The sequence below is a fragment of the Varanus komodoensis genome, unplaced genomic scaffold, assembly GCF_004798865.1.
Source record: "Varanus komodoensis strain SLA01 unplaced genomic scaffold, ASM479886v1 scaffold61, whole genome shotgun sequence".
NCBI lineage: Eukaryota > Metazoa > Chordata > Lepidosauria > Squamata > Varanidae > Varanus > Varanus komodoensis.
This window is the reverse complement of record NW_025336236.1, coordinates 1,066,985-1,080,165: the sequence shown is the minus strand read 5'-3', so window position 1 is coordinate 1,080,165 and position 13,181 is coordinate 1,066,985. Positions and strand designations below refer to the sequence as shown.

Sequence of the window (13,181 nt, the reverse complement as noted above, 5' to 3'; positions counted from 1 at the left end):
TATAGCACTCAAAAATATACCCTAAGTATATAGAGCTGAAGAAAAGTGGTGTGGTAGACATGGAAAATCGTATGCAGAGTAGTGTGTATGCATGTGAAAATTGGTTCAATTTCTAAGGATCATTCGGAACATAACATAGTCTTCCATAACCAAGAGTTCTCCAGATGTTTCGGATTTCAGCTCCCATCAGTTCCAGCCAGCATGGCCCATCAGTAGGAATGCTGGGAGTTGTAATCCAAACAATCTACAGAGCACCACAAATAACGGATATCTCTTATCTGTTACCTATTGCATAGAACAGACTGGATGTTTGTTATTTTATATTGCAACCTTGATTTGCTCACCTTTGAAGCTATGTAGATCTTGGTTAGATAGGATGACTACATTGCAGAGCACAGGTTAGCACGTGTGGGTTTCCATGTGTTCTTTGACAGATTGTACGCATGTGGAACTCTGAACTTCTTAAGTACTTTGTGCAAAGAAAGTTGGGAGAATCCTTCAGCTTCCTGGAATTTTGTTTTATCATCTGTTAAATTTTGGTGGAATGCAAGTTTCATGTTCTTTGTGAAGACTGCTCTTTCCCTCGTTCAACTGGGAAAGGAAGCAGAGGAGAATCGGGAGTTGATGGAGCCATGTTCTTTTTCCTTTAGAACTACTCACAAGAACTGACTTCAGTGCTCTTGGCACACAGAGTGCATGAAGTGTAGCTCAGTTGCTTGGCTTCATTGCCTCTGCAATGCTAATGTAAGTGCCAGAGCAAAAAAACTTGATTCTTATTTAATGAGGAAACAGAGCTCTGGAGGTTTGTCTAAATTAGGAAAACATGCAAATGACATCTATTTAATCTCTGTGCATGCTTGGACTCTTTCTTGGGTGTAGCCCTTTCTCCTTTCCCCATCTTCACCAGCTGCATCAAGTTAGATGAAGCTTACATTAGCAAAAATGTCAAAATAATTTCCAGAGGAGCTGAGTGGTGTATTTTCCATCTAGATTTATAGGAAGATTTCAAAATCAGTTTCTTAAGGCAATTAAAGGTGCAATCCCATGCATATTTTGACTGAAAAAAAATACCAGGTGTTGAAGGACATTTTTCTGTCTAAGCTTGCATAGGATTTCACCTAAATGACTTCTCAGTATAACAAAATACTTTTGCTGGCAAAACTTAAAATAGTTAAAAATAAGTGTCCAGGCCCATAGTAACTAGTTAATTAATAAATCTTTGCTCCAATTGCGGCCAGTTACCCATGTAAGTGGGATGGGATAGGTCATAAGGTACTGCTAATGCCTTCCCAGATTTCCTTTCCCCATCTCCCAACCTTAAAGCAGTCTTGGAAAAGAGCCCACATTTATGACAGAACAGACAAAGGTTGAATAGGTGCAGTTTGCCACTGGCAGCTTCCATAGAGGGTCTATTTTGTACATGTACTGGTACTATATTGCCAAAGTGATCCTCAATGGCAGTTTGCAAGATAAGAATGTTAACAAAATAAATAAATACAAGGAACAAATCAGTACTTAAAACCCATTAGAACCATCTGGTTACAGGCAACACCGGGAACCTGGTGAGTCTCACACGTGCACATACACACGTTAAACCACACTGCCATTAGCAGTATGGAAGCAGCAGTGCCAATTATTTCTGGGTCCTTGGATGGATGGAAGAGGAGGTTTTAGCTTATTTCCCCTTCCAGCAACCTGGCTAGCATCCCTGCTTTTGCACTGCAATTAATGGTGTGGAAGCAGCAATGACTCTGATGGACATTGCTGCTCCTGTGCAACTAACAACAATGCAACAGCAGTGACTCTGGCTGCTGCAGGATCTCTTTAGCCCCCTCCTTTCCTCTGTAGGCACTGCCTCTTCTGTGCAACCATGAGCAGTGCAGAAGGAAGCAATACCAATCAACGCTGGTAGCAGCAGGGGCCAGGAATTCAGTGGAGTGGAAGGAACATTGGCGCCTCATCTAGGGAATGTGTATAGCCTCCAGTCCACTAAGATACTGCACATGGCAGCAAATAAAATATAACCAGTTCCGTTAAAAGCAGCCCGCTGCCTTATCCTCTAAATTTCTTTTGGGATAAAAACAGTTGAACTGGTTTTTGGAAATTGAGTCTGGTAGCGTTGATCAAGGAGACGAATATTCAAGAGGGAACCACTGTTGAGAAGGTCCCGTTTCTTGTAACTTGTGACCTAAGACAAATGTAGATTTGGAAGAGAACCTCCTCTGAAGTCCTCAGGAAATTGGGTGGCTACTAAGAGCCACTCGCAGGTGGCTGTTCTTAGGGTTTAGGACTAACTCCTTGCTCCATCTTTGTTGTTCTTCCCATGTACCGCAAATGTATTCGTGCTGGCTTTTGACTCTTGCTTGATCAGCTGCTGAACTGGGTTTTTAATAGTGAACTAAGCAAATTCTCCTGGTTTGAAGGGAGGGGAAACTTCAGCTACTTTAAGTAGATGGAGTTGTGCTGGAGGCACAAAGTGCACAAACCCAAAGTTCTGCTCCTTATGCACTTAGAACTAAACTATGGGTTACCATCATGTATGGTTGCATAAGTTCGCTGTTGGTATGCTTTTAAGGCAGAAAGCTCCCAGTCAGCCTCCCTGAATAGAATTATTCCCGCCTTGCAATTTGCCACTTGCAGCAGTTACACCCATGCAAGAATCCAAGTGACAACCCATTTCCACAACAGGAATAGCATCTTCCAGAGCACTGCAAGTTGTTTATTACAGTGCAGCGCTGTAGCAGTAGATGCTGCATTGGACACTTTCTCCAGAACCAGCAGCTTTTAATGCTGAAAAGAAAGGCAGATACCTATGAGAAGGTTCTCCCTGCATTAAGCACAGCTTGATTCCCACTCTCTAGGCCAGAATAGTTAGATGGACTGGTCCCCCATTGCAAGAGAATGGTATTGTGCAGTACCATCAGTACACAAGAGAGGCTGCATGTGGAAAGTTGAATTAATTAAGGCATTGGGAGCACCTTTGAAAACCACAGAAAATTGCAAAAGAAAAAGCACCCCAAGGCTCCACTGTATGCTTTAATATATACAAAAGAAACCCTAAAATAGGATTGTACCCCTTGATGGCAACAGGGAAGGTAAAAAGCCCCCTGCACTTTATTATTTGGAGCAGTAGGTCAGTTCTCTGCCTTCTAGTCTGGTTAACCATCTCCTGACTGTTGTCCTTCCCTTCTTCAAGAGGCTAAGCACAACAACGGCTTTCTGGCATGACTTTGTAGGTGTGCTAGACTTCAGAGGCTCTATTATTTGAGACCGTGCTTTTGTACCGATAATCTTTTATTAATTTTCAAGGTCCTTTGCATTGAGGTGTAATTCAAGACATACTTGTAATGGAAGAAGCGGCCCTCACCCATGCAAACAGAGTTGCAACAGGATTAAGCAAGTAGAATAAAGAAAGGAATAGAATTTAGCTGGTAGACCCAGAAGTTCTGCTTGTTCTCCAAAGAAATGGGATTATGTAGAAAAGCTTATTACACAATATATTGCTTCATTAAAGGTTTGGTCTCCATGCCAGATTTCTTGCCACAAAATACAGGCTGGTTTGCATGAGCAAAACATATTGAACTTTGCTTCCATTAAGAAGCCATCCATTCCCATAAAACATGAATTCACAACATCATAAGAGGAGCTGTGCTCAACTAAACCAAAAGTCCAGGTTGTCCACCATCCCACAGTAGCACACCATGTGCCTACAAGGAAGCCCGCAATAGGACATGAGCAAAACTCCCCTCCTGTTGCTGCTCATCAGCACCTGGAACATCCACATGCAAGTTACAAATCCCAAAGGTTAATAGCCAGGCAGCCAGAATGCTTCCGTAAGGAAAATTTTCCTGTGCCTTCATGGCAACCCATCTACCTCCTGGCCGGTGAGTGCCTTTGCACTCACACCTGGGTAACCAGTATAAATCAACCGCCTCCCACAACATGGAAATAATGTGGTATCTTTGCCTTCATATGTACTGCCTGAAAAGGGTCTCCACAAGCTGGCCAACAGGGTGGCTGCAGCAAAGTCTTTCTCCCTGCTCCAAGAAGGCAGGTAACAAGTTCCAAAAAGTCAGTAGCATTTGGCACTGTCCTTTTGCACCCACAACACAACCTAATAGGCTGGCTTGGGGATCTGCTTCATCTCCATCCCACAGGTGCAAATGGGATAACACGCTGTCAGGTGATCAATGGCAGCGGACAGATCTTGAAGTCTGGAAATCATGTACAGATAGACTTCTTCCTACAGGAACTTTTAAAGGCATTTAAGCTATTCATGTGGCACAGGTTTTCTGGAGAGCAGGAAAAGTGCACTCAGGACATTTGAAAGGGGGTAGCACAAGTCTCCAGAGGAGAGAAAAGGGTCTTGAGTAGGAATTTATGAGAGTTTCATTTTTAACTCAGATTTTCAAAAATCAAACATGCACACTTTATGCAGGGGAAGTGAGCCTTTGTATGTGCACTTTTTAAAAGAAGGTAGACCAAAATGCACAATTTCCCCATTTGAATGAAAAATAAACAGATTTGCAATTGAAAATAAGAGTGAGAGAGTCTGAACTTCAAGTTGGAACCTGGAAAACCTTGGAGTCTGAGCATTGTTGATTTTCTAACCCACTAAACCCCAATACACGGGGGTTCTGTTTTTCCGCATCCCTAAACCAAGCTGAAATGTCAGGGAGAAAGGTTCTAATTAGCCTTTCTCATGGAGGTTATGGTTTTTGTCAGGGGAGGGAAAGCATAGGCGATGTCAAATCCTGGCATTGCAACTACTATTGCATCCAAGAAAAGGAAAATAATTGTTTTCCCCACCTCCTGGCATGAATTTCAGGGAAGAGAAGGATCCTGTGGCAGCTAGAAGATCTCCCGGTCTCTATCAGCTGAGACAAGCCATTGATTGTAGTCACTGCCTTTCATGTGCTTCGGAGAGATTCCTTCCTCAAGGCAGAAATGTGACTATCTTTAAACACATGGTGTGAAGATTGCTGCACATTCACCTGCAGGTGTGGTATGCTGCGGTATCAGCCGAAAACACAGTAACTTCAGAAGGTACAGGGAAGTCAGTTCAAAAAGTTTCTCCCACCTTAAGTGACCTTCTTAGAGCACAGCACAAAGGCAAAGGAAGGGGGAAGCTGTGGGTTTCTGTTGCTGCTGAACTTTAAACAACTACATCTTATGTAGCCATCTTGCAAGCAATTACAGTTGGGTGAGGAGCTTAAATACAAGCCATGTGCAGGTTTCTCAGCAGTATGAGGCTGCAGCTCAGTCCTGCAGCTTTTCAACATTAAGACCCAAGTCTATCCAACGTCCCCTGCCCCAGGACTCCATGTGGTGGGGCCTGCTGCCTCTCCAGGGTCTCCATATTTGGAAAGATGCACCTAACTGCACGGAGCCAACTCTGGGGAAAGTGGCTGTAGCCCCTCAGCTGGTACTGGGAAGAACCTTGCCCAGACAGAGGGATTGCCCTGGGCCTTGGAGGAAGGGATGGGCTTGCATTTCAGTAATTCCACCTCGCTGTCCATACACATGCACATTGAACTGTGGGCAGGCATTTATTCATACAGTTTTAAGAAGCCTATTACAGGAGCAATTGGGCTTGGAGAATGTTGACCTCACACTATTTTCCTGAAGACTGATTTTGTTCACAGTCTACAGGAGGATGGAAGGGGCAGGTGTACCTGAGCCTATCATCCCTAGTTTCTGGGTTGCAGGAAAGCCAAACCCCTGTCCCCAGCTGACGCCTCTTGGCTGCTTTCTGCTGACAGTGTGCTGGGGCACCGTGAGGGTGGCACAACCTGCAGATCTCAGCTCTTGGCATTGTTCCTGGGCCACCGGCATTGCTGCATGTGGAATAGCCACACCACTATAAGGTGGATTGAAAACCTCATGCATGCTCTCCTGAGCCTTGAAGAACGCACAGGATGCAAAAGTAACGATGGGCAAGAAACTTCAGGAAGATCTCTGTGTCATTTGCTTACAGATGCTGAATTGCAGGGAGCTATCCCACCCCACAAAGCAGCTGGTGCCTCAAGCTAGTGTATGAAAATATAAGAACCTAAGCCAGGAGTCATCCACATTGTCCAAAGACAAGGATGTAGCATGCCTGCTGATTTCCTTTAAGTGCCCCCTCCCACATGCACACAGGTCAAAACTGAACACAGTATGAGATGATCTCCAGTCATTTGTTGGCTTTCATCAACCTTTCCTCCAATGACTCAGCAGTGAGCAAACACCTTCACAAACTGATGCATGTAGCAGGGAAGGATAAATAGGGATGTGTAAATAGATAGTTTAGTTCTAGATAGTGCCTCTGTACAATCCCAACAAAAACAAAAGAAAACCCAACACACAAATGTAGAAACAGACATAGTAAAAACTGCCTCAGAAGTCTTCCTTCTAATCTCTCCGAATCAACATATACATGCTTTGCTTATTCTTGCATCTCAACATAGGAGCAAGCTGCCAATCTGGTGCTTCAGGAAGTATAGCTCCATTGTAAATAAAATGTATGCAGACAGCAATATCAATGCAAGATAAAACAGGGAAACAACAAACGCTAAGAGTGCTGGTTTGGGGGTGGAGGGGTAAAAAAAATCCACAAATGGGCAAAACCTTTATTACTTTTATGTCAGCTTTTTGTAAATGGCAAAAGCACCTTAAAATTTAACATTGCATTGCACACGTTTTTGTAGACCTGCCCATAGGTTTCAGATAGATAAAGTGTGATTATCGGTTGGCAAATATATGTGCATGGGTATAGAGAAGTATAATGGAAACACGTGGGTCCAAAAGGGCATTGAAATGCACTGCAGTATTTCCATGACCTTCAATGCAGAGTACAAAACTAAATAACTGAAGATCAGAGAGAGTGCACGATTTATAACATCTGTGATGAGCGATACTATCTTTCCAGCTATGTTATCCTAACTAAACACTTGCAGTGGGAGAGAAACTCTTGTGTTCACAAGGAATAAAATCAAATTTGCTAGTAAATTCTAGATCAGGAATTTCCCTGCATCAGAGTTGACATCAAAGTACTGGCCTCAGTCAAAGTTGGCATTCAAAGGCTCCCCCCCCCCCCCAAAATTAGCATGAATATATGTAAGTGGGAAAGCAGGTATTCCTCTTCCTGGAAGAACAGCATGCACTTAAGTAAAATGAAAAGGTACAGGGATGGAGCTGATCTATCACTGCAGAAAATCCACAGTTGCTCCCATCCTTCTCTAAGCAATTATTTTTAAATCTCAAGACCACCTTTGTTTGCTAGAAACACTGATGTAATTCAGAAACTGCAATTTCAGGGCCTGTGCATTTTCTCAGAATCAGAAACAACACAGAAACTAAAACCAACTTAGAGAAGAAATTAGAAATGAAACTAGATTGGGTATTTTGCTTAGTGTCAATTTTTGTCAGCACCTGGAAAAATAGTTTAAGCAGAACCCACTGTAGTAACTAAATGACATTTCTTTCCCTTCCATCATCCATGTTAACTTTGTAAATTTTTTCATTTCTCTTGAGGGGTAGTTAACCTTCAGTTTTTCTAACCACTTTCAGGGCGTTTGACCTTTTAAAAAAAGTAACTGATGCCTTCTGGTAAGATCCGATCTTCTCTTTCTCCTCCTATATTTTTATTTTATACTGATAATTTTAATTTTGTATTTGTAAATCAATGTATTTTTTGTATTGTTATATTTAATGGTAATTTATTATGTACTATTGTATTTCAATGTATTTTATCATGTTGTAAGCCGCCCCGAGGTTTCGGCAAGGGGCGGCATAGAAATGTAATAATAATAATAATAATAATAATAATAATAATAATAATAATAAGCAAACTAAAACTTGTCAGAAAGGTGTTTGGGAGTATAGGAGTCACATTTGGTAAATATATATACTTGATTAGACCAGAGCCTTTTAAAAATCAACTCACCCCACTTTAAACACCTTTGGTCATCACCCCAAAACACATCCTCCCTAAAACAGGCTTACTATTGCACATCTAATTCCGGTTCATGCATTAGAAAGGGACTCTGTTAACCCTTACTGTCCCTGTGAGTCCATTTGTGTGCAAAGCTATGTGCAGAAAACCATATATGCATAGAGACTTTGATAATTTTCTGATAAGAACTTGCACCTAGCAGCTGCTGGAGATGTGGTTCCAGTGGAGCAAATATTGTTTCATTGGGGGGGGGGGGGCGTTGTCCTGCCTTCCCAATAGTAACTTTTGGAGGATAATAAAGGATGAAATTATGAAAAGTGTAGTTGCTGACCTCTCTTCAGATGCATTCCTAATTTAATTTGGATATATTAAATATATTGTTTCAACTGATGAAGTAGAAATAATGCTAGTTACTGTAGCCACTCATATGGCAATACAATATAGATAGAAGTGAAATAATCCCCAAGAAGTAACCATTAAGGTGTGGGATATGGTCCCTTGGTTAAAGTAGCATGGTAAGAGTGAAGAATTGTTATTAAATAACTCCTTTTATTGAAAAAATGAGTCCTTCAGTTTTATATTGTAAATAATAATAATATAAATATATAAATAGTAATTATATTGTAAATATAGATAACAATAATATATAAATACATAAATATTATAAATTAATAATAAATATTATATCTTCTTCTTATTATTATAGCAACTTACTGTTTTATTATTTATTTTATTAATGCTCTGTTGGTACAATAGTATTTTATTGTAAAACACCCAGAGAGTCCTCTGGGCCATGGGGCAGTAAATAAATGTAATAAATAAATAAATATTGAAACCCGAATATTCCTGATTAATACAAATCTTATTTTCTGATGGAGGTGATTTGGTATGCATTTAATGAGGTTATAGATATTCTTTGCTAATATTTTTATTTACAAATTGGTGTAAAATGGAAGTTAATCATTGAGTGATTTATTTGCAATGATGTAATGAAAGAATAACCTGAAATCTCCATTTATACAGCTAGATTAAGAACTTGTAGAGCTGTGGCAGCAATCCTTGCAGCTGTGGTAATCACAGAAGTTGTTGCTGCGATGGAAGACACAGCTTATACACAGTTAACACATCACAGTCTTCTGCCTGAATTTCTCTCCCCGGAATAGAGGGGTGTACCACTAGGAAACAAGAAAGTTCATTGTATCAAGCCCTTTTGTAACCTTTGCACCAGCTCTTAACAGTCAAACATTTTCAGGTATAAGGGTGAATTTGCAGTTTGCCACTGTGAAACTGCACCTTGCCATTTAATTTTGTACATCGATTTTTCCCAGGTACAGATTTTGAAGAAGCTTCAAAAATACTGAAGGCTGTTCCACAGATATGGAGACAAAAGTAGGCGATGGAGGTGGAGGGCAGCAGTCTCTGAAGGAGTCCGCCTCTCCATCCCTCACTCTTAATCGGGAAATCTCACTGAGGTCAACAGCAGAAGCTTCTTCTTGGGGAAATCTCCCCTGAACTACTATGCTAGACTTCGCTCCAAAAGAACCTCATTGTCTTCAGCTTTGCCACACCTGTGGATGTTGCCTACTGTCATGCTGGGTTAAAACTAAGCTAAGTAGGGTTGATTCTAAGAAGCAGACACAATATTAGCCCCTTTAATTTTGTTCGCCAAGGAAGATTTGTAGCACAAAGAAAACCCCAAGCAGCCTCAGGAAGTACCTATGTACTTCTGCCTTTCCTAGAACTGCAGACTATCCAGGGTTTAAACCCGCTCCTGTGATCTTTCATTTCTTGAGAGAACATGAAACCCAATCTGTCTCTGTGCTATATAAATAGAAAACCCAACAGCCAACCTGTCTTACCAGCTAGCTCTTATCTTTGATTCAGTGTCAGGATTGTTCACAAGAGCTCTCCATCCAGCCATCCACTTGTTTCTCTGCCCCCTGAATGACTCTCATTTGATTGAGCCCTTGGCCGTGTCCCTTGCATGCCAAAGACAATGATCAGTTGGCTAGTTCATGGGTATCAAAGAGGCCAGATAATAGGGAACCTCACAGCTGTGGTACGAGCTTCAGTTTACCTAATGGAAAAACTTCCTGAAGAAAATAGTTCTAATGATTTCACAAAATCTACACCTGGGAAAATGGATTATGAAATCAAATGGCAAAGCTCTGTTTCTTGATGAAGCATTCATCTACAAATTTGCATTCATTTCATAACACTAGAGCTTGCCTTATGTGTGAGCAGCCAGAATTGCTCAGATGAATCTGTACTCTAATTATAGGATTCAGAGAACTCTAGCTGGAACCAGGCCAGAATGTAAAGCAGTACGAAGCCCTATTTTAAGGAACAAGGAATACAAGAATATTTTGACCCTTGAATATGCATTTGAACCCTCAGGTGTTCCTTGTGTGTGTGTGTAATAAACACATGTTGGGAGCACTGTAACCTTGCCTTCTTTTTAACACATTTCAGTTGTGAAGGATGACTTTCTGAAGGGGAGAAGCTCAGGCAGAACGCGCTCCAACGGAGCAAAGCTCAGGGAGCCAAGGTTCCATTTGGATGCCAGGAAGCACTTCCTGACAGTCAGGACCCCGGGGGTGTGGAATGGGCTTCCCCGGGAGGTGGTTGAGGCCCCATCGGTGCGGGTGTTCAAGGATAGGCTGGACGTCCACATGGTGGGCATGTCGTGAGCGGAGCCAGCTGGTGCCGGAGGTCAGACTAGATGGCCCGGGAGACCCTTTCTGACTTGCTCTGTTTTCTATGTTTCTGTGTACCTGTGGAGACTTTCCATGCCATGACGAACACTGGAAATCCAGAATTTTCAATGACACTGAGCGCTTCCATGGATTCATTCAAAGTTACCACAAAGATTGAGCAGTGGAAACATGCACGGAGACACTGGGGCTGGCTCACCTTCCCTTTTCACATTTTTGTTATGCACACATAAGGAATAGGCCTCATGACTTCTCATTGAATCCACAATTAGCACAGGCAGCTGAAAGTTTTGATGGTTACTTGCAATATTAAATGCACACCAAACACTTAAACAACAACATCTGATGTGGCACTTTGGAAAATAGCCCAGTTCTATTTCGGCTGATTCAGAAGCTATCTACATTAACTCAAGTACGAAGCCCAAACTGAGATTCAGAAATCCAAGGCTTTATGTCTCCCATTTACTACCATGTATCCCATAGAAAGTGCAACTACTCCAACAAATTTAATCCAATGATATCTAGAAATAAACATGTTATCTAGGTTCTAGTCTCTGCTCCATTATGAAGCTCACTGGGTGATTTTGGGCCAGTTACTGGTTTTCATCTAAACCAACCTCACAGGGTTCTGAAAATAAAGTGGAATAGAGGATTGGGTTCTTTGCAGGAAAAGAAAGATGGGATATAACTAAATAAACTAGGAAAAAAGGACAAAAGTTATAATTAAAACTCATAAATTAAAACATGTCCATTAAGAGACGCACACAAAAATAAAAGATGAATAAAAGCATATCAGGATCATAAAACCCAGCTATATATAGTTTCCCTTTTTTGAACAAACGATAGTCTAAAATAATATTCCCTGATATGGTGCCCCCCCCAGATATTTTAGACTACAGCATCCAGAATTCCTGACTGAAGTATGCAAGTCCAAAACATCTGGGCAGTGCCAGATTGGAGAAATTTGGTTGAGGGTAATAATGGTTCACCTGAGTTCAGGCATAACTGGGAGTATCAGTTTAAAAGCAGAGGTGGAGGCAGGACAGGACTCTGTGTATGATGCAGTGCTACAAGTGATGGACTATTTTCATGTGTCTTTAGATAAGCTTGTGGTCTATCAGAGTGGAATTTCATATTTGCAAACCAAGAGAATACCCGACCTAAGAATCTATTTTGCTCTTTGCCCTTTTAAAGCAACAAATCTATGGGGTTATAAATGTTTATTATCTAGGTATGCTCAAATAATGCCATTCTAGTTGTCCAGGTTCATATATGTAAGGTGGCGAGTTCTTCATAGAGGTGCAGACGGAAATATGCATAGGGTATCCATGTATCTGAAAAATTAATAATTAAATGCCAGTGCATTCATGGGGTACATCGACAAAGTTCAAAGGGTGCTTGTCCACGTTTGTCACAGAAATATACTGAAAACAGTCTCCCAGTGATGAGCTGCAGCTCCTTAAGTCCCCCATATTTTTAGGGGAATATCCATTCTGATCTGAGTCTTCTTTTGATGTATGGAGACCAGAAATTTGATTTATGGAAACAAAAAATTTTTTGCTACCTTCTGCCAATGAGGCATTCAATTTGACCATGTCTATATAAGGTCTCATGTCCTGCATAACCAACTAGGAATCCTTACTTCCTTCTCCTCTTTCTGTTTTAATACTGTAAATCTATTTCCAACTAAACCTTCATGTCCACTGACAGTCGACAGTCACATTTGTAGTGTTGTTCATAAAACTACATGATGCACATACCGTACCTTCGTGTGCACCAGGAAATGAAAAGCTGTCTAGTAAATATATTTAGGTAGATATTAGGTGTAAAATGAGACACTGTTAGCGTAAGTTGTTAGTTGTTTTGTACAAGCTTTACTGCTGCTTTTGTTCTGACAAACAATCCATCCACCCCCTCAAAGGCTCTTATGCAAAGTCATTTTAAAGCAATAGCTTTTTTAAAAAGCAAATAAGGAACCACCTGGAGAATAGCTTTTCGGATAGTTTATTTTCAGAACAATGCTGCATTGGTTGGCTTATGTTTGGCATCTTTAGGCCAAAGATTTCTCCTCAGGAGACTGACCTGGCTCTTGCAATGTTACCTACCAGAAGCATACCTGTATTTGTTGATCCCAGCCTGAAGTCACTTCTGTATTCAGCACAGCATACCATTCTACCTTCTTGAAGCATGACAACATCCATTGAGGATGTTCCTGATTTATGATCACACACAGTATATGATATCCAAAATTACACTGGCTTCATTTTATTAACATATTGCATTTCAGGTTCATTTACAGCATGGGACTATTTACTCACAGGCCACTGTTAATAGTGTATGGTCTCTAATGCGTGATTACAGTCTTCCATAAAGCAAATAAAAAGATGAGTATAATCTAGTCAAAGTTGAAAGTTTAGAAGAAGCTCATACGGTCTAGGTTTACTGAGAAGTGACTTCCACAGAATCCAGCGGATTGTCTTCATTTAAGAATGAATAGGATTACACATTTACTCCTAAGTCACTCTGCATTT

The 13,181-nt window shown here is 41.0% G+C and overlaps 1 protein-coding gene across 8 annotated transcripts in view; it reads left to right on the top strand.

The window, feature by feature from the left end:
• IRF2 (interferon regulatory factor 2) overlaps positions 1-13,181 on the top strand; it is a 40,881-nt gene that overhangs the window by 12,531 nt on the left and 15,169 nt on the right. Inside the window, exon 2 of one of the 8 annotated variants that reach the window (XM_044449905.1) lies at positions 4,829-5,000. The exons of 5 other annotated variants lie outside the window; for them this stretch is intronic. Coding sequence is in view for 1 of the 3 variants with exons in the window: in XM_044449901.1 (XP_044305836.1) it covers positions 7,581-7,590 (10 nt within the window). In the remaining 2 variants the exon portion in view is untranslated. Of the gene's footprint in view, positions 1-4,828; positions 5,001-5,031; positions 7,591-8,886; positions 8,892-13,181 lie in introns of those variants that run through there. 2 more of the 8 variants (XM_044449901.1, XM_044449907.1) reach the window with 2 other exon arrangements.